Below are 27734 nucleotides of genomic sequence, written 5' to 3'. Positions count from 1 at the left end.
CTCCGGGAAACGTGAATGTGTTCTATGACAGGTAAACCTTAGGGGTTGACTTGTTGAAAATAATTTTGTGAAGGCTTTATGTAGAAAATGTATGCATATGCCTATTTCATGCCTGGTTAGTTTTATTTTTAGCAGTCTTTTTAGAGAAACTGTGCATAGCGACGAGGGAGGGAACAACAAAGAAGTGTGTGTGTGTGTGTGTGTGTGCGTGCGTGCGTGCGTGAGCGACAGAGAGAGAGAGAGAGAGAGAGAGAGAGAGAGAGAGAGAGAGAGAGAGAGAGAGAGAGAGATTGCAATATACGATCACTGGATGAAACTAGAATTCACAAGATTAAGGGCGGTTTACGGAAGCGCTGCTGCCTCGCTTTCTCGGTAAGGTTTGCAGAGCGATTATGCATGTACGTCTTTTTTCTTGTCCCGGAACCGCTTGATGAATGAAGTGATGCCTATTGTCTAGCTGAGTCGCTTTGAGAGATATTGCTTTATGGCCCGGCTCTTGTGGAAATTCTTAACTATAGCTGTTCACAATCGGCGTTGAGGATAAACGTCGGGCGCGCTGGAAAAAAGCGTGCGCTCCCTGTTTCAGCACCATGTCTTAAGGAAAGCGCAAATGTTTTTGAGTCGCGATGTGGTCATGGTGCCTGTGCATTGGGTGGCTGTGCATACTTGTCTTCTCAGGTGAGAGGAGATGGCGTATGAACAGGGCCCGACCCCCTCTATAACGTCTCCTCGCTTTTACATGATCATGATATCCGCTTCTACCCCTTATTATTGCAAATATTTGTGGCTGCTCATGCTATGCGGAGCTTCGGCTAATATGTCAGATAGGGTTTGTTGCTGTATTACAGCATGCATGGGGCGTCATGTACGCTACACAATTTAATCGGAGGGGTTTATGAAATAGTGGATCGATAGCCATTACTTTCATTCAACTGGGTGGTCGCGTCTCGTCTTATTTCAGAATGCCTTTGAATTCCGTTTCAGCCGTAGCCTACAGTTTCCACAATTACAGCGGTAATCAGAGTTTTTGAATATCTGATTTGGCGGATTGATTTAGTGTTAGAGTAGTAGTACTACTACCAGTAATACCAGCAGCAGTAGTCGTCGTCGTTGTAGTAGTGTTTGTAGTAGATTTCTTTCAGTGTGATTGTTGGTTTGTGATCTGAATAATGTGGGAGTGGTTTTATATTTCCACACCATGAATATCCAACACCATGAAGACGTATTGATGGGGTGATCAATCAATGGGATGACCCATGTTTTCTATTTTATGGTAAAACATAATAATTTTTAACTGAAATGTGTAATGAATGGAGATACTAGCACAATAACTCATGATTCATGATTCAATACAGTATAAGGGTTTGATTGAATTTGCCCACATGTTGGTTCTTAGAAACTGCTTGGCTGTTTTGAACTCCTCTGATATAATTGTGCTTTCTCATGCTCTTTTACATCATTCAGACTGCATACACACATCATACTACAGGAGAGCTAGCATCAACCCATGGAAAGACGCACCTACTTGTAGCTTGTGGTGCCCAGTGAGTATTTAAAGTTAAACCTTGGCCAATGCCCACTTTGCCATGGCATGGTGAAGCCAGCTGTGCCCTGCTACTGTGGACCCTCATACTCTTTTTGCTCATCATCTAGTCAGACAGTTTCTTTACTATCAGATCTATTGTTGTTTTGAACACTGTGAGACTATATGGAGGAAATTATTTTTGCCTTTATGAAACTGGCTGAACTGAAGGGGAAGCATTGTCAGAATAGGAGAAGTGTTCTCTTTTCATTTAACTCAAGTGCTGGCCACTCAGTTATACAGTATTGCTAAATGAAGTAATTATAACAATTTGGTTTCAGAGGCATGAAGGGACATTTCATGTAGCCATGCATGAATCTATCACAAAATGCAAGCCTTTTATATGAACCTAAAATATATATATTTTTCTAAATGAGCAATTTGAGTATATTTCTGCGATGTTTCTTCAGTGCTGTTATGTGTGCTGTGAAGGAAGAGTTTGCCATTTGTGATGATGAGCCTCTTGAATGCACTGAGGTTTTCATGATGGCCAGTCTGAATAATGAGAATGGCTATGCATCGCTATATCTCCACAGCACAATCAAGTATGTTTACAGTTGACTTGACATTCTTCAAAAATATATTCTTTTATTTTCATCTTCATCTGTATTTCTTCTTCTTCTTTTCAAGGATTGGAGTACAGTGACAGAGACAAAATCCTATGTTGATATAAAGAAGAAATGCACATTACACCCTTCAAATTGATAGGACAACACTAAACACAAAATTATTCCTTATTTGCATATTAGCAAGTCATGCTTATTCATTCTGTGGTCAATAACAAACACAATGCAGTGTGTTATTAACAGTGGATGGAAGGCAGCAGGAGGGTCTTGAGTATGTATCATTTGTTCTTTGTTGTTGTGTATGAAGATGGGTTGCATTTATATAATTTGTATGCAATGCAATTGCGAGAATTCCTGAAGATTTTATTAATTTTGTTATTTCTCATAAGTCTTCCATTTAGAATGAATGTGTCCTCATCTCCTTCCTCTTGCTCCATTGACACTTTGGAGGCAGAAGGCATTTGCTTCCCTCCCAGACTAAAGTGCACTTAGCACATTTTCAACAGCTTGCTTGCATGCAGATTTGACAATTACCCTTTCTGATTTGAATATACTATGATTTAATACTTTAAAGGCAGAATTTATAGGCTAATTATTCATGTGATATGGAAAACAGGGATATACTTAGAATCAACATGCCAGAATGGAATTTAATGAATAGTAGCTAACACAAACAAGTCAGTCTGAAATATTGCATATTAGCAATTTTTCTTTTTTTGTATCATTTGACCAGTAACAAATATGGGGAAGGACACTGTAGAAAATGTAAATAACACTCGGGAAGGATATCTCAAGAGAGGAAAATCAGTTTCTTAATTGGAACAGCGTGGATAATTTTGTAAAGGAGGGTCTTGGGGCTGCCTTGAGTGGTGGGTGCATGTCACCATGGTTTGAGGTTTGTGGTTTGTGTGATTTCTTCCTCACGCACACTGCCGAGGTCTTGCTTCAGAGATTCTGGGAGAAAGCAAATGATTCATTATTTACAGTTTTTGCATTCAGAAACAAACTCAGTCATGGGTTAGGTATTTCGTACAGTATTTTCCTATTTTTGTGGAAGGGAATACATACTACATAACTGCAGGATAATCCAGCCACAGCATTACCTCCACATAAGCAGTCTTGGAGAAAACAGCTGCCATACTCTGAGCAGCTTGGTCGGGGATCTAATGGGTGTGATGGAGATGTTTGGACTTTTGCTGTCATTTTAGGCTCTGCCTGTTGCTCATTTTTCCTCCATACTAGGATCTGTTGTGGAGTTGTCCACCTATTTTGGTACCCATACGAGTTGGGCATTCAATCTACTTACCTGTAATCCCTTTCAATCCTTTGTTAAACCAGGGATTGAATTGGGGACATACTACCAAATACTGTACATTTCTGTATCAAGAGTTAACCCAAACTTGATTAGAACAGTCAAAGATTTGCTTGATGTTGTCATCAATGTATTCAGCAATGTATGTGTTAAATAAAGATGCATCCGTGAAGCTCCCCCACCATTAGCATATTTTCCATCAGCAGTCATTGCTACGACCGATGACTCCACATATTTCTGCTTAGGAGATCGATGATTGATGTAGCAGTTCAGTTTTGAAATAACTTCCATAAGTCTCCTTAGGCCCCTTGAAGAAACATGGAAATTATTAATTGTTTTTAATTTGGTAGTTTTTTAGTTGGAACCTCCGCATGTGATTGCCACCAAATCCAGCTGTTGTTAAATCTAGTGTGCTGTTAAAGTATCTGTTTGTAATTGGATAGGCCCTCTAATCTGGCAGAAAGGGGATGCAGATAATGCTCTTAGAATGGCAGGCCGACTGTAAGCACATTCACTGCAGGCTTATCTCCCCTCCCCAGATTGAGTTGCCATTTAGTGGCTTGTGCCTGCATAGAAACACACAAATATGCACACAGGTGCACGTATACGCGTATACGACTCTTTCAGGCATGTAGGCACGGATAGCTATACAAACATGTGCAGTCACACAAACACCAAGTAAAAAGGTGAACACTCCGGCTTTTACAATCGCAGTCGCTCGCCCGTGCCCTGTATGTCTGAAACAGACAGAAAAGTGCAAGCTCACACAAAGGAGCAGGCATGCGCTGTAGCCAAGAGGCGCTTTCATGTGACAAAGGCTAATTAGTCCTCGCAGGAGGGCCTTCCCTGTGGCTAGCCAAGCGAGGACCAGCCCATGGCGGACACTTCCTTAGCAGGGGGTCAACAGTAGCGGACGCACGCTCTAATTAGGCTACGTTCCCGCCGCACGCCCTGGCCAGCGGTCCCTGCACTGGGGGAGCGGCCGTAGTAGCGCACATCAACAGGCAGGGAGCAGACAGGCTGAGACACTGTACCCCTGGGGGACCCAGTGGAGCAACACTGCCACACTAATTCAGTACAACGCCCGGAGCACTGCCTGCTGGCTAAAGCATATGTGGCATGACCTATTCCTCAACTCCCATGTAGGACTTTCAGCACTTGTTGCTAAAAGTGTCTGTTGTCGTATTGGCTGTTAATTTGTTTTACTAAGTTGTTAGTTTAACAGCAGTTGTTAAGGTGATAGAGGCTTGGTTGGACAGTTTTCTTTTTTTTTTTATCCTAACCTGTCTGTAACAGCTCTCTCTCTCTGCTCTTTCTCCTAAATTAAGGAGTGAAAGCTTGATGTCCGCCCATACCAATGATGAGCCTTTTTTGTGTGATCTAAATTTAAAAGTATCCATCTCTTCCTCCTACTCATCTGTCAAGCCTTTGATTGTCCATTGTGCAGGAAGCCAGTGAAAATTTCCTGTTGCTCTGCATTAAGTCGAAAAGCAGTCTGGCGCAAAGCAAAAGAGCGGCATCATAAGTGAATTACTGAGGTATAATACTGAAGTAAACTAAAGCAAATTTAGTTTTTAGTTTTTTTCTAGCGTTATTGTTGAGTTGTAATGATATAAACACATTTCCTTAGTGTAGTGACTGCGACAAAGCGGGAAACTTCCTTTAACATTTAAGTTAATGAATTAACTGAAATAAATTATCAACATGAAATCTGTTTATTGTCCTGCTTCTCATTATCATCATTCGATAGTCCTGACATTGTCCTGTGATACCATTTCCCAGCTGAGAGAGAAAGAGGGAGAGCTACAGAGGGAGTGAGAGAACATACAAGAGAAACGTGTGAGAGCCAATAAAGGTTGTTTTCTTTCACTGTGAATTTCACATATTTTAATACTCTTTTAAAATAGAGTGATCATCCGGCTTTGTTTTGGGATTACCTCCGCTTGGCACTGATATTCGTATCACCTGGCAACTTCCCAATATATCTTCTTTATATACTGTGGTAACAAATAAACAAAGTGTTGGGCCTGTGTCTGGTTTTCCAGGGGCCCACCAGAAGCAATAATATAATATTATTATTAGTATTATTATTATTAACATTAAAAAGCAAAAAGTAGAAATTAGAAGCAGCTGGATGGTGGCTCAAATCTGATTTTGCAGTTGGGGAGCAGCCAGCAAAGATCAGGTAGGTGGTTATCCGGGAGCTGGGATGAGCACAGAGAGCTTTCCCATGACTGCCTCAGCCTGATCCGATAAGCGCTCTGGAAGCCTCTGTAGGGGGAACCTTGCCGGAGAGTGGTGTTCCAGCAAGCCTGTGTGGATGCGCTGGGAGTTTGTTGACTGGGTCACCAATAATAGAGAACAGTCCCTCTTTCCCTGTGGCTGCTCTCTCACTTAAATGGGTTCCTGGGTCACTGGGCCTCAGAGCTGGCATTTCTCATAATAAGAGGTTGTCTTGGAAACGACTCCTCACACCTGTTGCCATAATGCCACTTAATTTGTTTCGGCTAGCTGGGAAGAGATTGGAGATGGTGTGGAGCTTGAAAGGGGCTTATCCCAAGCCTGTGTGCTGGTTTGCTGTGTGTACTGCGTATATTGTGAAGGATTGGCTGATTTCATGCTCCTAGCCTGGCACTGTGCTGTGTTGATCTATGAGAATTTGACATTTTTATAGAATTCGTTTGAAATCTTTTGAACTGCAGTCAGCTGTGAGAAAACATTTTAGTATGCAGAAACATGGCAAAGACATGAAAGAAAAGCCCACTAGCTTTTATTTCTTGGAAAGACCCAAACTGTTTGGATAATTATTCCAGTTAAAGGGTGGGTAGCTCTCCTGTTCCAATCAGGACTCATTTTATTCAGAGATGGAGACTATTTTCAGTAATTAGAATTAGCATTTGAAGTGGATTTGTATATAATATGAGACTGAATACAAACCAAAAGATTAGACTATGTTTATCCTCATCATTTAATTCATTCTAACAGGACCCCCGAGATTTACTGGGCTAGATGTATTTCTTACAGCCAGTTACTGTTCTGTTTTTCTAAGGATTTGATATTTAATCCAGTGTTGCTTTTAACTGGGAGTACAAGCTACTGTTAATAGTAATGTACAGATTTTCTGGACCACTTTCCTGTACCTGACTTGCTAGTACTGCTGTTGTTTGCAAGTCAGAAGTATTTCTGTCTTTAGTTTCAGTTAAAAACCTTGTTTTTATTCAGGCATTCCTTTTATCGCTGCCATCTGTTGTCTCATCTGTGACTACAGATGACCAGTTCTTTTATTTTTTCTTCATGTGAATTGGCTGTCTGCAGTGCACATTTCATCCTTAACTGCTTAACTGTGAGGTTTGCCCCGCAAATGATGTGTGCTTTTTGAGAATTTCACATCATTTATCCAGTTTTTTCTAGTAGAAAGTTTTACAAAAAAATGTGTTGGTCGAGCATTCCATCCCTGCTTGCCTTTATAAAAAAGATTTGAATTCATGAAGTTGACACTGAATAACTAATGGTATTATTCATCAGGTGCTAATCCAGTGCCTGTGGGGGCAAGTTGAAATCTTTGTGGGTCAAATGCTTTAGACAAAAGGTTGACCCTGGTTGTGGTACAGCATGTTTATCTACTGGAACTGTCACAATAGCATATAAACAGTCATTAGATGTGAAACATTTCAAATTAGATTGCATTTATTTGAGCATAATCACATAAAAACATGGTTGTTGCTCAGAAATAATGCACAAATTGTCATATTTAAGGGAGTAGCTTTGCCATAAGCATAAGTAGCCATCTCTGTTTCTGGCATTTTTCTCTTGGCTAGTAACTGAATTGAAAATGCCAATTTTGCAGCTCAATTTAAAAATACTGCTTGGTAAGAAAAATAGTCACTTAAACAAAGCTAGTCCATGGCTGCAGTAGAAAATGCCTTTTATGTAGAAGATCACAGCTTATGTTTCTTAACATAATACAGTATGTCTTATCCTCTTAACAATATTTTGTAGTAAACAGCTGATCAATATTTGGCCTAGCTTCAGAAAGGATTGACTGAAATATTTAGCCTTTTTCCAGATTTTTCTTTCATGAAGTCAAATACAAAATGACAAAACAAATGCCATGTACACTACAAAACGATGTGAGACAAGTTTCTGAAATCACAAGATGATGCGATTCCCCTAATCTCAAAAGGATAGGATCTAATTTCAGGTTGGTCTACCAAGATCCAGAGGCATTTATGGTTGTATTTTATTCTGAGCTCATGATGAAGTGTCGATGAACAGGGCACACCTTGAGGTTGAAAGTAAAGACAGTAACCCGTCCGTTGGTAGCAGAACTGCTTGAGTGGTCTTTGTCATTACTGCAGCGATGATGCTTTTATGAGTCTGCATCCAGTCCTGTGCCTCTCCCAGTGTAATCTCCATAATGGAGATTGAGATACAAGTGCTGTGGGTCCAGTCTTGCATTTCCCCTTAAGTGTGATACTGTACGTCTCGCTTTATTTGTTATGGCAGCTATAATGACATGCAAGAGAGAACACCCTCCCCCATCTCTCATTCTGTGAGAGTAATAAATTATGAATTGTCCTGTACGGACACAAATACACACAGCAGACCTACTGTATATTGAAAACATGCCTCTTTCCTTTGGTGTTGGGTATGTCTGCAGGTTTGGGTACGTACAAGTTCTATAATTTTGTTTTCCATCTCATTTTTTCAACTGTGAGCTTCTGCTGACAAGCTTATCCACAACACTCTTATCAGATAGAGGCTTGGAGCTCAGTGATGGGTCAAGGTAGCATGCCAAATAGACAACTTATTATGCTTAGACCCTGTATCTCAGCATACATTTAAATGAAGTCAGATGCAAAACATGCCTTTGTGAGCTGAAAGTTCCCACAGAGGTCATTTCAGACATTATTTTCAAACAGCATGCAGCTGTTATCATTCTGGTTCCCAACTATAAGAGAAAGATTGGAAATGTATAACTTGAAAACCTCTGAAAAATTAAAGGCCAGTCTACAAAATCATGTAATATAGGTTTTAATCTTTCTCTTTTAAAGCAGGCCTTGTACGATATGTTAATACCTTTAACAACTTTTAACACATTATAACATCAAATATTCTTACCCATCCTCTTTTGAATGACAGTCTCACATAAGAGAATAAAATTATGGATATATGCATTTCTTCACTCTGCTCCTTAGCTCCTTTTTAAGGTTTATTGAGAGAATAATGAGTTGCCCTATATGTTGTGAAGAAAGGTTTTATATGTAAAATACACCTTTTTTAATCATGTCAAGGAAGGTGAAGGAATTTTGTATCAGAGTCTAGATTGGTAAGGATTAATCATTATAAGTCTCGAACAAAAGAAGTGTAGCTGAAAAGCTGTGTTTGATCCTGGTTTATTGCATAATTTATTGCTGGCAATTAGGTAAGGGATAATCCATGAAGAGGTGGTCGCTATCAAAAAATATTGAGGTGGAAGCACCCACCCCAATGTGAAGCAAAGGATTATCCTGCTTATCATGGCTTATTACCTTACAAAATAATTTTAGCAATAATTTGACACAAAATATTGATTTAAAGTAATTTTATTCGTCCAAATAAATTCATATGAAACGAATTTTCCATTGTGTTCTCGTAGATAATACACGGTGAGTTAACGTGCAGAGTGATATATAGAAGTTAACGCATTCTGTTACCAATGACCAATCAGAATCGAGCATTCAACAAACCCATGTAGGCTAAGAACACATTTTTTTTTTTTTTTAAGTCTACTCCTTAAAACTGATAATTGCGCCCCTGGTTCTTCGGATTAACAAGTGCAGGGAACACTCTCTCTTTGACTGTGTCCGAAATCACATACTTAGCATACTACTCAAACTACGTTTCAATGAAAATCAGTACGAGTAGTATGTAAGTATGCGGTTTCGAACACAGTCCTTATGTGGGTTACCCTAACCCAGTTAGACGGACACTTAAGCAGAACTTAACAAAGAGCTTCTTTGCAAAGTAAAGACATTAATAATTCATAAATCGATCAAAATTAGCACATTAGGGGAGAATGGGGTCTGTTGTGACATGGGGTGTGTTGTGACACAGGTTTTGAGTCAATTTTGAAAACAGAGGTGCTCCTGTGAACTAAATTTCAATGAAAAAAATAAAAAGTCATTTTAACTTAATAAAAACAACTGGTTGTATCTTGCATTAACTCAATTTTTAAGGAGTTTTTTGCTTTTTCTTTTTGCTGATGTGGAAGCAGACCCCAGTGGCCTGAAGTGTCTGTTTTTGCCACTCCAGCGTTGCGTGATTAGGCCTAATACCTCTCGGCAGCTACGAGGAGCATTACGTCCTGGATCTATCTCTGGGCATTGATTTCTCCACCTTCAAGCCCTGCTTGGCTGAGCTATTAAACTCTGGTTTAAAAGGGCAGCTTGCCACAGGGGTTACGGATGTGACCACACTTATCACCCTTCAGAGCCTATCCTGGCAACATCCTAAGACTTTCCAGTTCGGCATTTGCAAAGCAGCATAGTTTCATGTAAAAGCACCTGAAACAGCGATGCTCTGGAAAATATTCCAGCATTACCTTTATGTCCATTTCTTTTTCCTTGCTGTACTGTTCTCTGACCAGGGCTCTCAGCAGACTGCAAATGTACTGTAGAAATGGAAACATTTTCAGGCGCAATAAAAACATTAGGTACTTAAAGAGACATTACATTCAGGCTGCTGATAAAATTGTAGTCGCGCAGGACAGCTGCCCAAGGAAGTGGTCAGGTTAATGAATAAAAAGCCATGTTGATATTGTTTGCCAGGTTTATTCTCTTTCTGGTTTATGGTTTCCAGCAAGAGATGTATGTGCACGCAGGGGAGGGGGAGGCAAGAAGCTGACAATAATGCTTACTTGCCATATTTGTCACATGTACCTGCTTTGAGCTTGCTGAGCATTTCTTGCAGTTTTGTATTGTGTAATCAAACCCGGTTGGTGAAACACTAAATCCAGCTGTGACTTTGAATCTTTAAAGAGCTCCTGCCTGCTGGACAATCTACCTATGACGAAGTTTCAGCTTCCTAGTAGAGGCAACCAGATTTTCTGCCAAGATTTCCTGGTACTTTGTTGAATTCACTGTGCCAATGATCATACATGGTGCCACCAGACCAGTGGCAGCTAAATTTCAATGACCCACCGTCATATTTGACCGTAGGTATGCTTTCCATTTTGCTGCCAAACATGTCGATGGTGTGTATGGCCAAAACATTAGGCTTCCTAATTATGACTAGGCTTCCAGTCATAATTCCAATGAGGTTTGTTAAATGCAAGATGCTTGGTTTTGTTTATTGTGCTCAGTAAGAGCTGCCTTTGTACATTTCACTTTGTTTGATTTTATTTACAATAATTCTTAGGGGTGCAAATAAGTTTGGCACCTGTGGTTTTCTGGAAAAAAAAATTGATTAAACATTGAAACATTAGAGTAAATGTACTGAAATAAAAGTATATACCCACTGTGCATATACTACATTCCCATAAGAACACTTTGCAGTTCAGAGACAATAGGATGCCTTGGAGCATTCCAGTCTGTTATCATGAAAAAGGGAGGTTATATAAAGCACTTGTTTAAAATCCTCTTATACCAGTTGTAGGTTTCATGTGCTCCAGATAGCTAGCTAACCTGGATACACCTTTTCCATTATTTCAGCCAAATTGTATAGGTCTGTCACAGTTGAAGTACATCAAAGACATTTTCAGAATGGATTTCAGTAAGAACACATTGTACTGAAAAGCAGCTAAGACTACTCCTCACTTTGCAGTGAGCCGGAACAGTAACTGTATTAGCCATAATATATGTTTGCACAAAAAAGCAGTAACGCCATCATTATTATTCACTGTATTTTCAATACTATGTGTCCCTTGTGCAGCACTGCCTAGGGTTTATGGTATTTGCATTAAGGTGGGGAGGAGGGGACAAGAGGCATCATGTCTGTTTGAGTGTGCAGGAGGTGAAGGCTGCACAATAGGTGAATATTGTGCCCTTGCTCCAAGGTCACTGAAGGAAAAGCAGGTTCTCTACCATACTGTGCAAAAGTCTTAGGCACCCTAGATTGTTTTTTGAGATCTCCAAACATGAATTTTTACTAAAATGTTCTTCTTTCTATATTTCATTGAATAAAATAAATAATCAAGCCATTATTCAGTTAAAACAATGTCAAAAGTAAAAATGAAGTGTTATATGAACATATGAAGTAGCATCATTCTACAGTCTTGTTCAACAATGCTACATCATTTCCTGACAATATATTCCATATCTGCTTATGCAAGTAGTTCCATCTTAATTAAGAGTAACATGTTTTAATATCAGAATCTGCTTGTTAGCTGACAAGGGCATAGGGAGGAGTCCATATATTTGCTCTCCAGTAAGTCTTATAGAGATCTGAGGCACACTTCTGCAACAGAAGTACATCTGTTTGAGTCCAGGGCTGATATGGCTTCTGTGCTGTTACACTGTTACACTGCCTCAAAACTACACACCATAATAGCATACATACCTGCTGGTTTGAACCATGTTTCCCTTGGTTCACAGACCTGAGGCTAAGTGATCATCCCCAATACATGGAGAAACCAACATATCTATGCTCAACATTTCCCTGCAAATATTGGGCTTTTATCTGCCTATCCTGGTGAAATTATTTTATTCTTTGATGAATTCTGTTATGATGAATCTCTGAGAAAATATATCTTTTTTAAAAGTATGATGGTTTACATGTTTTTCTTACTATATGAAATTGGTTAAGTACATAAGATACTGCATAATAAAAAAATTTGATTAGCAGGAGTGTGAAGTGCAGTCTAGCGCTTATGTATGTATTTTCGAAACATTAAGTAAATCCAAATGACAAAGTCTGTTCACATACTGTATGTCTGTTTGAATAACGTCACCCATCTATAATTGATTTGGCCTCTGGGAATGGCCCTAAATAAACCCAGAACCCATTGCTTGTGCGTGTGCGTGTGGGAGGGGGGGTTATTTGAGGTCACGTATTTCCATGTTTTAATAGTACTTTATATTCTAAATGCAACTGAACTTTTCTGTTTTTTTAACAGTGTCTACAGGTTTTAGGACTGCTTTAACATACTACAGTAGTTATCAATGAACATACAGTATTTATCTTTCATAAAATATATGTCATTTATCAAATACAAAAGCACTCACAAATCACACCAGTCATTAGTCATATAAAAGACCTGAAAATGACGAAATATTTATAAATTGGAGTGACATTTTTGGAACTTACACGGATTTAAGCTTTTATCACATAAATGCACTTCCATTTCACATGATGGGAAAAATGTGTCACATCACGGGGGAAAAATGTATTCTGTTAAATTCAGACAAACAACGTAGAGGGAATAAACTCTCTGTTGACAGGATGATGTGGTAGGCATATATGGTAAACTGTTCAATGAATAGCACTTGTTGACAGTATGACCATCAACAATATGTGAAGTGAAGAATTAAATTGAAATTGATGAATTGGGGATCACACAGAGTAGATTGAAAGTTAGTGACTGATTGTTGAAGGTGAACTGTTATGTTTTGTGATAGAGATTCTTGACATTAAATATTAGCTAGATACTATTTTATAATGCTAAAGGAAACTACTTAAAATGTCTGTCTATTCAAATTCTGAATTTGGTCACACATCAAAAAAAAAAAAAATCCAGTGAGAAGATTCATTGGTTGCAGGAATTATTTCTTCATTTTAAGTCATTTTTATAATAATCGCCTTTCAGTATCAACACTGGTTGTTGAAATACATATCAAACTTCAAAGTACATCAAAAGAACAATTATAAAACATAAAATAATTTTTCATAATTTTTAAATAACATAATAAATATAGAAATAAGATTGCAGTGATAAAACGAATAATAAATACAAATAAAATAAATACCATAAAGGATAAAGATCACAAAAAGCAATTACACTCCATTGTAATGAAGGTTAAAGATCAGAGACTTGACAAAAGAGTTAAAACAATGTAAAATTTGAAATCCTTGTGTAATACATTCAGGGTTTGAGGGTCATACATTTAAAAAGCACTTTTACCGAGTTCAAAACAAATTTATGAAGGAGGGCTTGGTAAATAAGTAGGTACAAATGGTGATCTCTTCTTGCAGAGAAAGAGGGCCGAAATGGTGATCTCTTCTTGCAGAGAAAGAGGGCCACAAATTTTTTTTTTTATATGAGACATAGTGATGATAAGTGCGTAAAAACAAAAGGGTGGGATGATCTAGTGGACACAGACTAGTACAAGCTGCATGTCTATGAATTACATCCCCCTAATCAAGGACATCAAGAGAGGTTGATTCAATTACATGGGCAGTTCACCCAAAAATGAAAGCATGTTTCCACCTACCAGGAGAAATGTCTAATCATCAAAATAGTTTTTTCTGCGATGTAACAAATTCTCTGTATGTCACATCTTTTTATATAGAGTTCATTACGATATAATGGACCTCTATGTACCACTCCATTTCTGGTAATCAATGCGGCGACAATTTACATGAGAAAAAATTAACAGCAAAGTCTCTTTCCAAATAAAATGCCACAGTCGCTTGCGAACATCAACAGAGCTCAAAAATGCATTTTAAGGCAGAACTATTTCTTCTATTGCTGGGACTCACCAACTGTGTCCACCCAAGCAGATGTTCATGTCTTCTTTGTAGTCTGACATTGTAAACTTAGTTCCTATATTGTCTTGGCACAGTTTCGCTAAATTCGCAGATGGCAAATGTAGCCTACACGTTTATGTTTTGATATGCAAGGCAAGGGCAGCAAACCTCTAGCTAAAACACTGATCAAAACAACTGACACTTTGCCCCAGAGTACTGGTGTGCTTCGGTGGAAACGTCTGCTTGAATGGACACAGTTGGTGAGTCCCTGCAATAGAAGAAATATGTAATCCATTTCTGGATTAAAATGCATTTTTCAGCTCATTGTACGCGAGTACATGTGGTATTGGAGTTATGGAACGCATTACACCCCCTAGCTGTGCCAATATCCACGATATACCACAGGTTCGAGTTCCATAACGATTTTATACAACGGTTACCCCTATGAACTATGTTTTATGGTAAACGTATTCTTCCGCTGAACAGTAGGCACATTTTTTGATTGCTACGTTAGATAGCAATAATGTATCCCCACTCCACAAGCTAAGCAATGGTATTAACCTTAAGAACTAGCAATACTGTATCCCCACTGCACTAAAGTTAGATAGCTAGTTTGCTAGTTTACGTTACACCTGATGGCACTTACACACAAGTGATTTGCCTTTCCTGTAGACGTTTATCTGGGCTCTGTCAGTTACCGTGCAGTTAATGAAAGAACTCATAGCGTCGGATGTTGCATTAGTTGAATTTTTTTCGTTTCTATCCTACTCCTTTCCAAATCCCCGAGAAGAAAATCACTAATTTTGTTTTACTTTGGTAGGCTACTAGTGGTAAAATTATGACAACGTTAGGTTAAAAGATCTGAACATTCCATTTAGCCGTGCGTATATCGTGGATATTGGCATGGCTGGAACGCAAACTGACCAATAGAGATGTATATTATATATAATATATATTACAGTGCAGTCTGTAAATATTTGGACAGTGGTACAATTTTTGGTCTTTTTGGCCTGTACTCCAGGACATTGGATTTGAAATTAGGTTAAAGTGTAGACTGTAATCTCTTAGTATACATAGCCCCCCTCCCCCCTCTCATTTTAGGGGACCCAAAGTAATTGGACATTTGACTTGTCAGCTGTTTCTGATTAGTCAGTTGTATTAAATTGCTTCCTTAGTGCAAGTATAAGAAAGCTTTCAGTATCTAGTCTTAAATGTAGGCTTTTGATTGCCTTTGGAGTCTGTTATTATCATTTGTCATCCTGAGGCTTTTAATTTGCCAATGAAAGTCAAGGAAACCATTATGACTCAGTCAGACTCACCCTCGAAAAACAGTCAGAGACATAGGCCCAACAATACATTTACTGAAACAACTGTTTGGAACATCATCAAGAAAGCATTGTATATTTGGGATCATTGCCTTGCTGTGAGATGAAGCACTGTCCAAAGAGGCCAAATAGGAAAATAGGACTTCAGGTTTGGGGAGGGTTTGGGGGGGGGTTCAGCAATTGTTGAGGCATAGTCACTGTGCATACAGACTGAATAGTTGCTTTTACATCCAACAGCACCACCAACAGATTTCCCACCATGATTACTGGCCTATGAGTTCACTAGCCGGCTAGCAAGGTAGTAAGTTTGCTACAAGCACTGCTATCCTTTGCTATTGCCATCACTCTGATACAAGTCAATCTTGGCTTCATCTGTCCACAAAACTTTTCCTTTTTTTGCTGCCAAGTGGACACAGGATAAAGGAGTGAAGGTAGCTCCTGTGTGTATCCAGATAATTCTATTTGCCTGACCTGCTACTGTTAACCTTGTAAAAATCAATTATCTTTTAAAATCATGCTGAGGCATAATGGGTGAATTGTGCTTTTGCATGCATGTATAAAGGCTGATATTTGAACTATCTGAGGCCTAAACCCACCTAAACCTGACATCTTTATGGCCTGGCCTGAATCAGCCCATCAAACTAGGCCTGAACTAGAAAGAGCCTCATTACTGAAATAACAAGCCAACAACACCATACAGCACAACCTTCTATCTTCCGCTGGTTGACAACCAGCGGAAGACGGACGGATACATGTGACAACAATTGACAATTGTGCAAAGTAAAGTTTATAGTGTCGTAGTGTTCCATTATACTCAACTAGAAAATTAAAACAGTCGTATTTTTCCTACTGTTAAATGTAGCATTAAGTATGTCACTTGCATCTTCAAGAAACAGCAGAGGATCATCATCCTCTTTTGTTCAGTGCTTACATATTTAGTTATTTAGCACATGTGACTTTTTAGATTGCAAATCTTTAAAAAATCTTGAATATGTTTCTGTATTGTGTAGTGTTCCTTAATATTTATCATTTATAACCAAAGCAAAAACAATCTACCAAATGGTTTTGAAATCCTAAACATTAGTGACATTGTACACAGTAAAATGTCTAATGTTAATTCAACTGAAACAGAGTACATATGCATGTAAGAGTTGATTTAACATTGACCATTTTACTGCGTGCAAATGTGAGAATGTATACCATTTAGTTATTTATTTATATATTTATTTTGTATAGTAATGAGTAATTGGTAATTTATGGCATAACGTAGACTGCGTCCAATAGAATAAACGACGTAATTCCTTAGTAAAGATCGACATAATGCATATACTCTAGCGCTGCCTACTAGTTTTGCCATCAGAATCATTTGTCTTATTGCACGCATATACAGTACATCTCTCTCCTTTCCCTCTGTGTGTGTGTGAATGAGTGAGTGGTAAGAAAGGTTAGAATTTGAAGGTGAGAGAGAGAGAGAGAGAGAGAGAGAGAGAGAGAGAGAGAGAGAGAGAGAGAGAGAGAGAGAGAGAGAGAGAGAGAGAGACGGTTGTGGCTGTAGGTAGTTGTGTCAAGAAGGTTGTAATCTGAAGAAGATTTGAGAGCTACGAATTTGACTAGACGATTTGGATATACGCTGAGAGGTATTGGGGACTGGAAATAGTATCTTATAGCAAGGTCAGTACTTCACGAAACCGTGTGGACGGGCAAAGTTTCTAAATAGAAGGGATCAACACATGATGAATTGGGCTACTTCGAAAATGTTCCTTCTTTTTAGAACACCATTGTTTGAGATGAGGAATGTTGTCTTCTTTATTTGTCAATCTGGTAGCGGTGCGGTTATGAAGTGGTAGGGTTTGTCAGATGTATAGGCTATGCATACGATATCAATTTCCACGGTTTGCATCTGAGATAATGGTAAACGCTTTGCAGTTAATCGAAAATTTAAACAGAAGCTTTGATTCATTCAAAATGTGCTTCGATGTAAGTAAACACCTGTTTTAATGCTGTCCAGGTACAGTTTATTAGTTAAGCAATGTGTTCTTTTTGGGTAAGGCTAATAGTACAGAGTAATAGGCTACTATGCTTATGTGTGTTTATTACAGTTTCGCTTGACGCAAATGTTTTTTTAATAACCAATGACCATGTAATGTCTCCGAGTGTTCCAATTTTCATCGGCCATTTATACCATTTCCTGGAAAATATGATGCTTCGCTGCGTTAACCCTACGTTAATCGCTTTCTGAGTAAGAACGTCTCTGATTCCCTGTAGCAACGGGAAGGAATGGGCGGCGTTAATAGACCGATTTTGTCACTTTTGTAGGCTATAATATGGGACGGCCAGTTTGCGTGCATTATTATTATTTTTCTAAATGATTATTAGTAGTGGTAGTAGTAGTAGTAGTAGTAGTAGTAGTAGTAGTCTTGATGTGCAGTTGCCAGAGTAAACTGCAAATTCTCTAAATAATGTCACGACATTATAGTAAGATCTTAACATGGATTCACAATGGTCTTAACTGTAATTTTGTCATCAGAGGTCTTCATCGTGTAGGCTAAACGGCTTTTGTACATCGCGCACGGCAAAATGTGTTCGATAAGACAAGCCCCGAAGGATGCGCGCGAAACATATCATGGTTCTGAACTATATTCCAGTAGGCTAGATGTTTGTGAGTAAATACGTCCGAGAACATTACAATTTCGAAAATGTCCAGTTTACCTTTACTGTTAGCCTATTTGTTGTAATGTTTGTTTATTGTTGGTGGAAAATGCGTTATTGCATATCCCTGGTTGATATAAAATATCCATAGGCTAAAAACCATAGACTACGAAGCGTTTCCTGACGACGTATGCTCATTGCAATCTAACAGTCCAATAGTCAACAAATAAGTTAAGCGGCGAATAACCTGCGGGTTTTCGCGGAATCATCAGTAGTAGCCAAAGTCTGTCCTTGCTTTCCAATTTGTCTTTGTTGCACATTTCTGAAATGCATAACAGACATTCTAAAACGGCTTTAAGGTTTATCAGTAAGCCAGAGTTCAAAGAACCCGACAAAGAGAATGCTCCCTTAAATGCGGGCATGCGCTTGCTTCATCCCCTTCCTTTGTGTGTTCTAATGTAGGTTCAGATATTTTTTATTTATTTACAAGTCTGTTGACTGTAATTACAAAGATAACGTTTAGAGAGTGAAACGAAAGGAATTTAATTTATCGAAGGAAATCGTGGATTGCATCTTGGTGAGTCCGATCTGAAAAAAGCAATGGCTTGCTCTTTGACTCGTTGGTTGAAAAAAATATTTAAAAAAAAAAAAATCTTGAAAGTTCTACAACAGTGATGTCGCCCATATATGCATGTTACTCTACCTCAGCTATATAATTGAATCGATGCATATGACTTGTTGATGGAAGCACTCCTACCTGGGGGGCGCAGGGTGACATCATGACCATGAACAAATCAATTACATACACAGTGCTTTATCCTGATACCGGGGCATACTTTAAGATGCAGTACGTCTTGTCTGGACCAGTCTCTGTCCTGGAACTGTCTCACCTCCCCTAACCCCTGGATGATTTACATGGCGGGTAAACTGGAAGCATTTCCACAGCTCAGATTTAAGACTATGTTTGAAAAATCCATCAAATGTGCGGTGCTGTTTATGAAGCTGGTGCCACAGACGCCTGAGTAATAACCCCTGGTGGCCCTGAATCTGGCAATGGTGGTGTTGGTAATGGAAACATAAAAGCTCAAGACGAACTCAAGACTATACTCTGCAGGCCACCAGCTAACAGTGCACTAGAGAGTAGTCTTAAAGATGCAACACGCAAGCCATTTCCTTGATTGCCATCATTTCATTCCAGTTCAAAATCAATATTCAAAGTGGTGAAAAATCACTCCTTTTTTCCGTTTCCTGTACGGGTCATCTTTTCTGCTATTAAGAAATATATATATTTGGTTCTCTAACTATGAGGTTGTTGTTGAAATCAACATAATGGAATGTAAATGTTTTAAGAAAAGAAAATGAACATTAATAAATATAAAGTGATCCTGCATTATACTGCCAGTTACAAAAATAGATAATAACTGGGGTGGGGTGGAGGTGCAAAGAACCCCCTGCCTGTGATGGTGCAAAACCTAAAACCACTGAAATTGTCATCCAGTAAGTTTAAGTTGCAACATAATTAGGAAAAGCATAAAAGTCTATGGCAACCGCAAGCAAAAGAAAATGCTATCTGTGTTGTGTTCTCAAAAAATATTTACAAGCTGTCAACTGTTAAATCAAAGTTACTGTAGCTAATGATGAAGATTGAGGGAACCTTGTAGATCACTGGACCTACAGGGAACTTCTGGCTTCCCAGATCAACTTAAACTGTTTCTATCTCATTTAACAATGTGTTGAGAAATGCATTTAAATGTGTACCATTGTATAGTAGAAGGTGCAGTACCGTTATTTTAAACTTGCCCTTGACTTGATCATTTTAGACAGACCCAACATTCAGTTATACTGTAGCTCAGAATCGACTCATGCTCATGCTTTTTCAAGCAGTGACGATACAAATATAATCTATGTATTGTATAATAGAGGCATTGAAAAGTTTTTCTTAATAGACAATTAAAAATGTGTTGTAGGCAATTTATACTTTCCAACAAACTTGTATATGTGGCTTCATTATTAGCTGGAACAGTCTGTTAAAGGAAAAGTGTGTGAAAAGCAAAAGTGTTGTGTATGTGTGCATGTGCATATGTGCGTAATTTTGGTGATTATGTGTGTTTTATCCATTAAAAATAATGAATATTCTTTCCTTCTTTTTCCTTCACAGGTGTGAAAAAGTTGTAAAGGAGAAAGGAAGCACACAAGAGAAAGAAAAAGACAAGAAGATTTCTATTTGGGAAAGAAGTGTGGCTGTGTGCAAATTTCACTTCAGCTTTTAGAAGACTCGGGAAACCAAACACACTATGGATTTTGTTATGAAGCAAGCTTTAGGTGGTAAGTGCCTTAGATTTATATTTGTATTTCTGTTACCCATCATGGTCATGGATACACTCCTTATATCTTCATATCGTTCATTCTATGGCTACATTACATTGTGGCTACATTAAGAATACATATTTGGGTATGTGCAAATACTGGCATTTCCTCTCCAAAAAAATGAAATAAAATACTGAAAATACAGAGTTGCATTAGATGCAAATAATTCACAATATGGTGATAGTTCCCATATAAAAGTTCAAAATAAGATCATTTATGTTTTTATTATTTTAAATATTATTGACTCGAAAGATAATAAGCAACATAATATCACTATTGATGGCTCTGTAGATGGCTGAAATATGTTCAAGATGGCAAACATTAATTTTGTCGGTAACGTAAAATAAATAAAATGTTTTCCAGGAATTTTAGCGAACATTAGCTAACAGTTTGAAAAGGTAGCGCACGGTGAACAAAAATGGCCGCTGATGGGGAAAACACTGAGAGAATAAAAGTAGACAATTATTTGACCATTTCAATGCACTTACCTTTAAAAATAAATCACAGTTGGCAAACTAAATGGAATGCAGACATAGCTCACCATGAATGTCTTGAATGTCTTGAGTCGTCTGGACAGCTGACTGGTTAACTTGCTCACTGACTAACACATTCATTATGTTCATAACCACTTGCCAAATAGGTCATTGATCATGAGGTCCCAACAGGCCTTCCACTAATGATATAGGGAATTACAACCTGAGGGAAGTACACTTTTTAGCTAGCTACCTATATTTCATTATTTTTAATGTAAAATATAATTTATAAGGCCTCGGGTGTCTTTGGAGACTTTCGATGTAAAATGGAAAATCATCTTGATTTGGGATTTTGTGAATTTGATTTTGATTCCACAAGATGACAATCCATCCTTGGAGTGCTAAGTGTTATAAACAGACACTGGATATTCTTGTCTCTTTGAGGGCACTTTGTTTTGGGGTCAACGAGAAATCCCATTTCCAGGACCAGATTAATCAGAAGAATGGCTGGCAGTAATAAAGCAAGATTTATACCCTTTCAATTCACCCAACAGCCTCAAAGGCCGCAAATGGCCTTCTCAAAGGAGACCTTGGCCATCTGATAACCTTTTTCATCTTAGCTTAGTGCTTATATTAATTTCATTGAGTTCTGGGGCAGGGAGGTTGTTCTTTAGGATTGAGGACATATGGTCTTCTGGCAGTCTGCAGTTGTAGACTGTATGGCTAATGATCCCCCCCGCCACACACACACACACACATACACACACGCACACAACAAACACACACACAAAATGTATGACAACAGTTCCAGCTGTCCATTACATGTGGCTGTAATAAATAATAGTCAAACTAACTAAAAATAGTGGATTCAATCTTGATGTCCCCTCCAAAAGTATTGGAACAGCAAGGCCAGTTCTTTTGTTTTGGCAATGCACTGAATACATTTATGGTTGAGATAAAAATATGAACACGAGACAAGAGTTCTGAATTTCAGCTTTTATTTCCTGGTATTTACACCTAGATGTGTTAAACTACTTAGAACATAGCACCTTTGTGATCAGACCACTCAATTCTTAGGTGAGCAAAAGTATATAAAAGCATATCCCTTGCTACATAACTGCATCAAGCCTGTGACCCATGGAGTTAAGGTCTGGTGATTGACTTGGCCAGTCTAAACCCTTTCTCCCTAATGAAGGCCTTTGTTCTGTTGGCAGTGTGTTTTGGGTCATTGTCATGCTGCATGATGAAGTTCTTCCCAATTAGTTTTGACTCATTTCTCCATAAGTTGGCCGACAGAATGTTTTTGTAGACTTCTGAATTCATCCTCCTGCTAGTAATTATATCATCAATAAAGATTAGTGAGCCCACTCCAGAAGCAGCCAGCCATGCAAACCCAAGCCATGACACTTGTGCTTTACAGATGAGTTTGTATATTTTGGATCATGATCAGATCCCTTCTTTCTCCACACTTTGGCCTTTCCATCACCTTGGTAGAGGTTAAGCTTGGTCTCATCAGTCCATAAAACTTTTGTAGCCCATCTTTGTACTTCTTTGTTAATTGTAATCTCACTTTCTGATTCTTACTACTGATGAGTGGTTTGCATCTTGTGGTATAGCCTTTATATTGCCGCTCTCTGAGTCTTCTTTGAACGGTTGTCCGAGATGCCATCACCCCTGCCCTGTGGAGATTGTTTGTGATGTCACAGACTGATGTTTTGGGGGTTTTTCCTCACAGCTCTCACAATGTTTCTGTCATCAACTGCTGTTGTTTTTCTTGGTCAACCTGTCACTCAGTACGACAGCAGTTTCTTTCTTTTTCAGGACATTCCAAGTTGTTGTACAAGCTATCCTCAATGCTTGTGCAATGACTCTGATCATTTTTGAAGCTCCCCTCTTTTCTAAGCTTCAAAATGGCTTGCTTTTCTCCCAAAGTCAGCTCTCTGGTCATCGTGTTGGTTTATCTTTTCTAACACAAATGCGGTCTTCACAGGCAAAACCCAAGGCTAAAACCAAGAGTAGACATTCAGGACTATTTATTGTTTTACCAATCAGGTCACATGTTCCAATACTCTTGCTCGCCTAGAAATGTGGTGGTCTGATACAAAAGGTTATATGTTTTAAGTTATTTCAAGTTATTTTTATTTTTATTTCGAAGTCGAGATAAAAATACCTGGAAATAAAAGATCTGTCATCTCACATACATATTTTGACCTGAAACTCAATTGTCTTCAGTTTATAGCAAAAACAAAGGAGTTGACCTTACTGTTCCAATACTTTTGGAGGGGACTGTATTTTAAAATTCATAATCATGAGAAAATTCATTCATGCAAACAACATAACACTCCCTGTGCATATATTCCACACCCACACACATCTAGTCCTTCTAACTGGGGCAAAATACTGGAGAATCCTCTTCAAACTAGTAAACAATAAGAGGGATTTTAATGAATCACAGGAAGCAAGGTCCTGTATTCTCTCAACCTGCTCTGCCCCAACCCCTTTCCCCTTCCTCAGTCAAATCCACGTTGCCATGACAAATGCTCCATGACAACAGTTTGTCATCAGAAATAAATGGAATGCTTGTCCCCCTGCACTATTGTGGAGTGCCCTTGACTTCTCAATCCTAAAGCAACCTGCAAATATCCGCTGTTTTACACAGGTGCTGTGCTCTGTGTAGAACAGCCTGGTGAGAATGATTGACTGCATCACTGTTATCCTTTTCGGGGCCTTTGAAAGTCTGCGCAGGCTCAACGGGTGATGTTGATGGGTCCTTGCCTTGGAGTGAACTTTTTTAATTAATGAATTACGGGCTATGCTATGTTTGGAATGCAGCACAAAACCTTTTGGTTAATTGTGACCAGTTATTTTATATTTTAATGATCTATTGACCCCAATTATTGTTTTATGAATTACTTTAATTTGTTCATTTTTTGAAATGGACTGCATTTCAGGCTTATATTGGGCTTATATTCAAAGCGCTTTACAATTAATGCCGCTCATTCATCCATTCACAAACACACGGCAATGGTGAAAGGCTGCCATGCAAGGCACCAGTAAGCTCATTGGGAGAAATTGGGGTTAGTTGTTTTGCTCAGGGTCACTTTGTAACACCCAGGGCAGGGGATCAACCCAGCAATTCTCTGACTGTCAGACAACCGCTCTTACCTCAATTCTTCCTTTAGAAAGTTCATGTCTGAGCTGCATTAAGTTATGTTACATTAGGTTTTGTTAAGAAGGAGTTAACATAACCTAATGTTGGTTGCACTATTTATTTTTACAATAAAGAGTTCAACCAAGTTGCTTTCTCAAGTTCACTTAAGATGCTAAGGCAGCCCAAACACTACCTTTTTTAACATTTTTAGTTTTTTTCTACAGTACGTGAATCAACATTCTGAAGTGGTTTTGAAAACAGAGTGGATTGAGATCAAAAAAAGGGTAAAAGAGGGGTGAATATCTCCGCTGTGGTGTCCTTCATGAATGATACAACATGTCCTACCAGTGGTAAAGTCAGCCCAGCAACAACAGAGGCTGCAGTTATAATTAAGTACTGATGCGGGTGATTGCTCACACACCCTGCATTGTTTTTGTGAAAGCTGAAAGCCTGCTGAAGCATTTCATTCATCACTTATCTATAATATGAGCTTAACACACAGAGAAGAGCCAATATATAAAAACTAGCACCCTGCCAGCACTTCAAGTAGGGTTTGTTCCGGCTGCTTAAAATGATAACTTTGAATTCTTTAGAAAAATAAGGTCAATCATCTACAAAGATATAGGCTCCACATTACGTTTATTTATAGGGCAACTCTTCATCATGCCCCTTTCCCCATTCTATGGTGGAATTATATGTGTTTATTCCTTTATCTCCATTGCTACAGTAAGGTGCATCTTTACATAGATGTTGAACCTTTTCAATTCATTTCGTTATTGTTTTTTTACTGAGAAAAATGATACTTCCTAGATCATTACCAGAACTGGAAAATGTTTTTGTGTTAAATATAGAATTGATTTTGTGGGAATTAGTGCTAAATTCTACCCAGACTTATTGAATGCACATTTTATTATATAAGATGGCCTCATTCCTATTCAAGGCATCTACTATGAGTTATGTAAAGGATGAGCTGTGTGAGATGAAGTACAAATGTCTTAAGTGATGGACTTCAAGAGCAAATATTACATAAGAAGAGGTACTCCGGTTCTTTGTTCAAACAGTTTTTTGTCTGCTTGGACAAATGGTGGGTGGTACACAATAAATTAACTGACATGGAAGCAAGTTTGCTATGGTGTATTAACTAAGGTTATTAAACACAGTGAATCATAGGATAACGGTACAATAGCTATTTTCATGAATTACCTCTGGAATAAGTAAAACCTACCAACTCTTGAATGAGTGCAATTTGATTGGAAAAAATCCACCATCTGTCACACGTAATATGACACTCAGTGACCACTTTATTAGGTAGACCTGTACACCAGCATGTTAATGCAAATACTGTTTCTAATCTGCCAATTGTGTGGCAGTAACACAATGCATAAGAGCCTGGATCAAGAGGTTGAGTTGTTATTCAGTCTAAACAGGCCTTGACTGTGGAATGGTTGTTGGTGCCACTTTTGTTGATTTGACTTGGCAGTTTAATTTAATCCATAGGTCACTTAGAATAGGTTTTTAATCATTCAAATCCGTGAGGATGTTTTTTGGGTTTTTCTTTTCTGAATAGCATTTCCATTTAAGACTGGTTGGCAGTTGTGCTTATGTTGCTGTTGGATTTGTCTAAGAGAAGCCGTTTTGCTTCAGCCAGAGTGGCAGTCTTGTGCAGTCCTATTGAAGGGTTCTTGAAAAAGGACGTGGGGGGAGGGGTCCTTCTCCACGTTGGGCTGGTGGCACTGGAGGCTGTGAGTGTGTCTCCAGATGGCCATAGGCTGGAAGAGCACATTTAGTCATGAGGAGAGGCAAAAGGCATGAATATTTAAAGCTGGGTGGAGGCATGGAGGAGTCAGATGGCCTACATTATTCAAGCTCTACAATGGAGGAGAGTTACCCAAACACTCAGGCAGTCTCCCTCAGGCATTTGCAGTCTGCACACACAAAGACCAGGGCTTTCTCTCTTCTGTCTATGGTGAAGCCATGGATGATGAAAGAACTGGGATGGCACAAGTACAACCGGAGATCAAAAGTACATTGCTGATGAGTCCAGTCCATGGCCAGAAATTGTAACTTGTGACAAGAAATGTAAAACATACCAGACTATCCAACATAATTTACCAGGGACATGCCTTGATTTTGGTTACAATCCCGCCCCCCACCCCCCCAATACAGGCACACATAAATACCCAACCCCATTATGTTTCAGTGTGTAGAAGCATTTTTTTTTTTTACACATATTTAAAGTGTCATTGGAAGGCACACATAATACATGAATTTATTAAGCACAGACGGGTGAAATTTGCAGCAGGTAACTATATATTGAAACTAATGGAGAATGAAGGTGGACTGTGGGTAATTTTACTCAATAATTAAATTTTATTTTAAATACAAATGAACTAAAATGACACAGTCAATAGCTGCTGGCTTATTTTACCTTAATTCAGCTTCTGTGTTTCTCATCTCATCATTCATTTTCTAACGAAGAGAAAAAACGACGTTAATTTTTTAAACTTGAAAGGACGGTGGCATCACACACAATAAACCGCTACCCATTCATCCTCACTCAGTTGCCTTTCCCAAAGCTTCCTCTTAATTCCTAATTGCCAGCACAAAATCCCTTAAAGCAAGTACTTATCTCTGTGCAGCCAGATGTTCTGTGAAGGACTATTGTTGAAGCAAATTTACACTGTCCTTTCGGGGACCCAATTTGTCAGTGTCTTTGAATAGGAAATGCTCCAGTGTTTAACCCTTCCTGGAACCTATTTGATCTCGGGTTAATTGCATTTTGAATGGCTCGGGGCATGACAGTGTGCCGCCCCCTCTCCCCCGTAAGGTAACCCTGCTTCTTCTTCCGCTGCTCAATGGGAAAACTATGTTTTCCTTTGAAAGAGGAGCAGAGGCCTGAAGCCACAGGGAAGAGGCCAGAGCGTGGCTTGGTGTGAAGGGCAGAGATGATTTGTATGAGGGCTGCTGGATCATTTCTCCATTTTTTTCTCGCCCTCCCCAAACAGCTGCCAGCGCTTTGGAGCCACATGGTACCAAGCGCCGTCGAGACCAAAGGGATTTTATAATTAAGCAGGGGGACCCTGCATGTATTAATCTCTGTCATTACCGTGGTCACCCTCCTATACCTCAGCCTCTGCCCACCTCCCTGCAGTGCTTAGATGTTTCATTGGAGCAGAAAAACCCTTGACCAATTCCAAAGGAGTGACACAGGATGGGATGTGATCTCCCACCATGTAGCTATTAGGGATTCTGAATAAATTATTTTTCATTTTGTTTAATTCTGAAAAAAACATTTCCATTCCAACATTCAGCCAACATAAGCAGTTATAATGGTTAGGACGAAATGTAAACGCTAGTTGATAACATGTTTCAGTGATCTCTTTTTTTTTGTTTTTATAAAAATCATATTTGGAAAATTGTATGTAGGCAAATTACATGGGGAGAGATATTTCCTGGGTCCAACTTTTGGAATCACAGACACACCCCACTTTGTAAACCAGAAAGGGGGAGGGGCTTTGGCCACAGAACAGCCAAGGCATAATTTCCCCAAATGGAGGTTTCCAGTTATAGTGCACAAAATATAATGGATTGTGGAAAAATCACAGCACCCCAGTGCATTGTCCCTCCATTTTGTGTGAGTGCTT

General features: G+C 38.8%; 1 protein-coding gene across 2 annotated transcripts in view; it reads left to right on the top strand.

The window, feature by feature from the left end:
• The first annotated feature begins 267 nt into the window (after positions 1-267).
• cplx2b (complexin 2b) overlaps positions 268-27734 on the top strand; it is a 47813-nt gene continuing 20346 nt past the window's right edge. The window contains exons 1-2 of one of the 2 annotated variants that reach the window (XM_061237090.1): positions 268-372; positions 20258-20424. In XM_061237090.1, the coding sequence (XP_061093074.1) occupies positions 20394-20424 (31 nt within the window). In that variant the 5' untranslated portion in view covers positions 268-372; positions 20258-20393. Of the gene's footprint in view, positions 373-16972; positions 17122-20257; positions 20425-27734 lie in introns of those variants that run through there. The other variant, XM_061237089.1, reaches the window with a different exon arrangement.

The sequence above is a fragment of the Conger conger genome, chromosome 3 (assembly GCF_963514075.1).
Source record: "Conger conger chromosome 3, fConCon1.1, whole genome shotgun sequence".
Classification (NCBI taxonomy): Eukaryota; Metazoa; Chordata; class Actinopteri; order Anguilliformes; family Congridae; genus Conger; species Conger conger.
The sequence above is the reverse complement of the archived record's forward strand: the minus strand, read 5'-3'. Positions and strand labels throughout refer to the sequence as shown.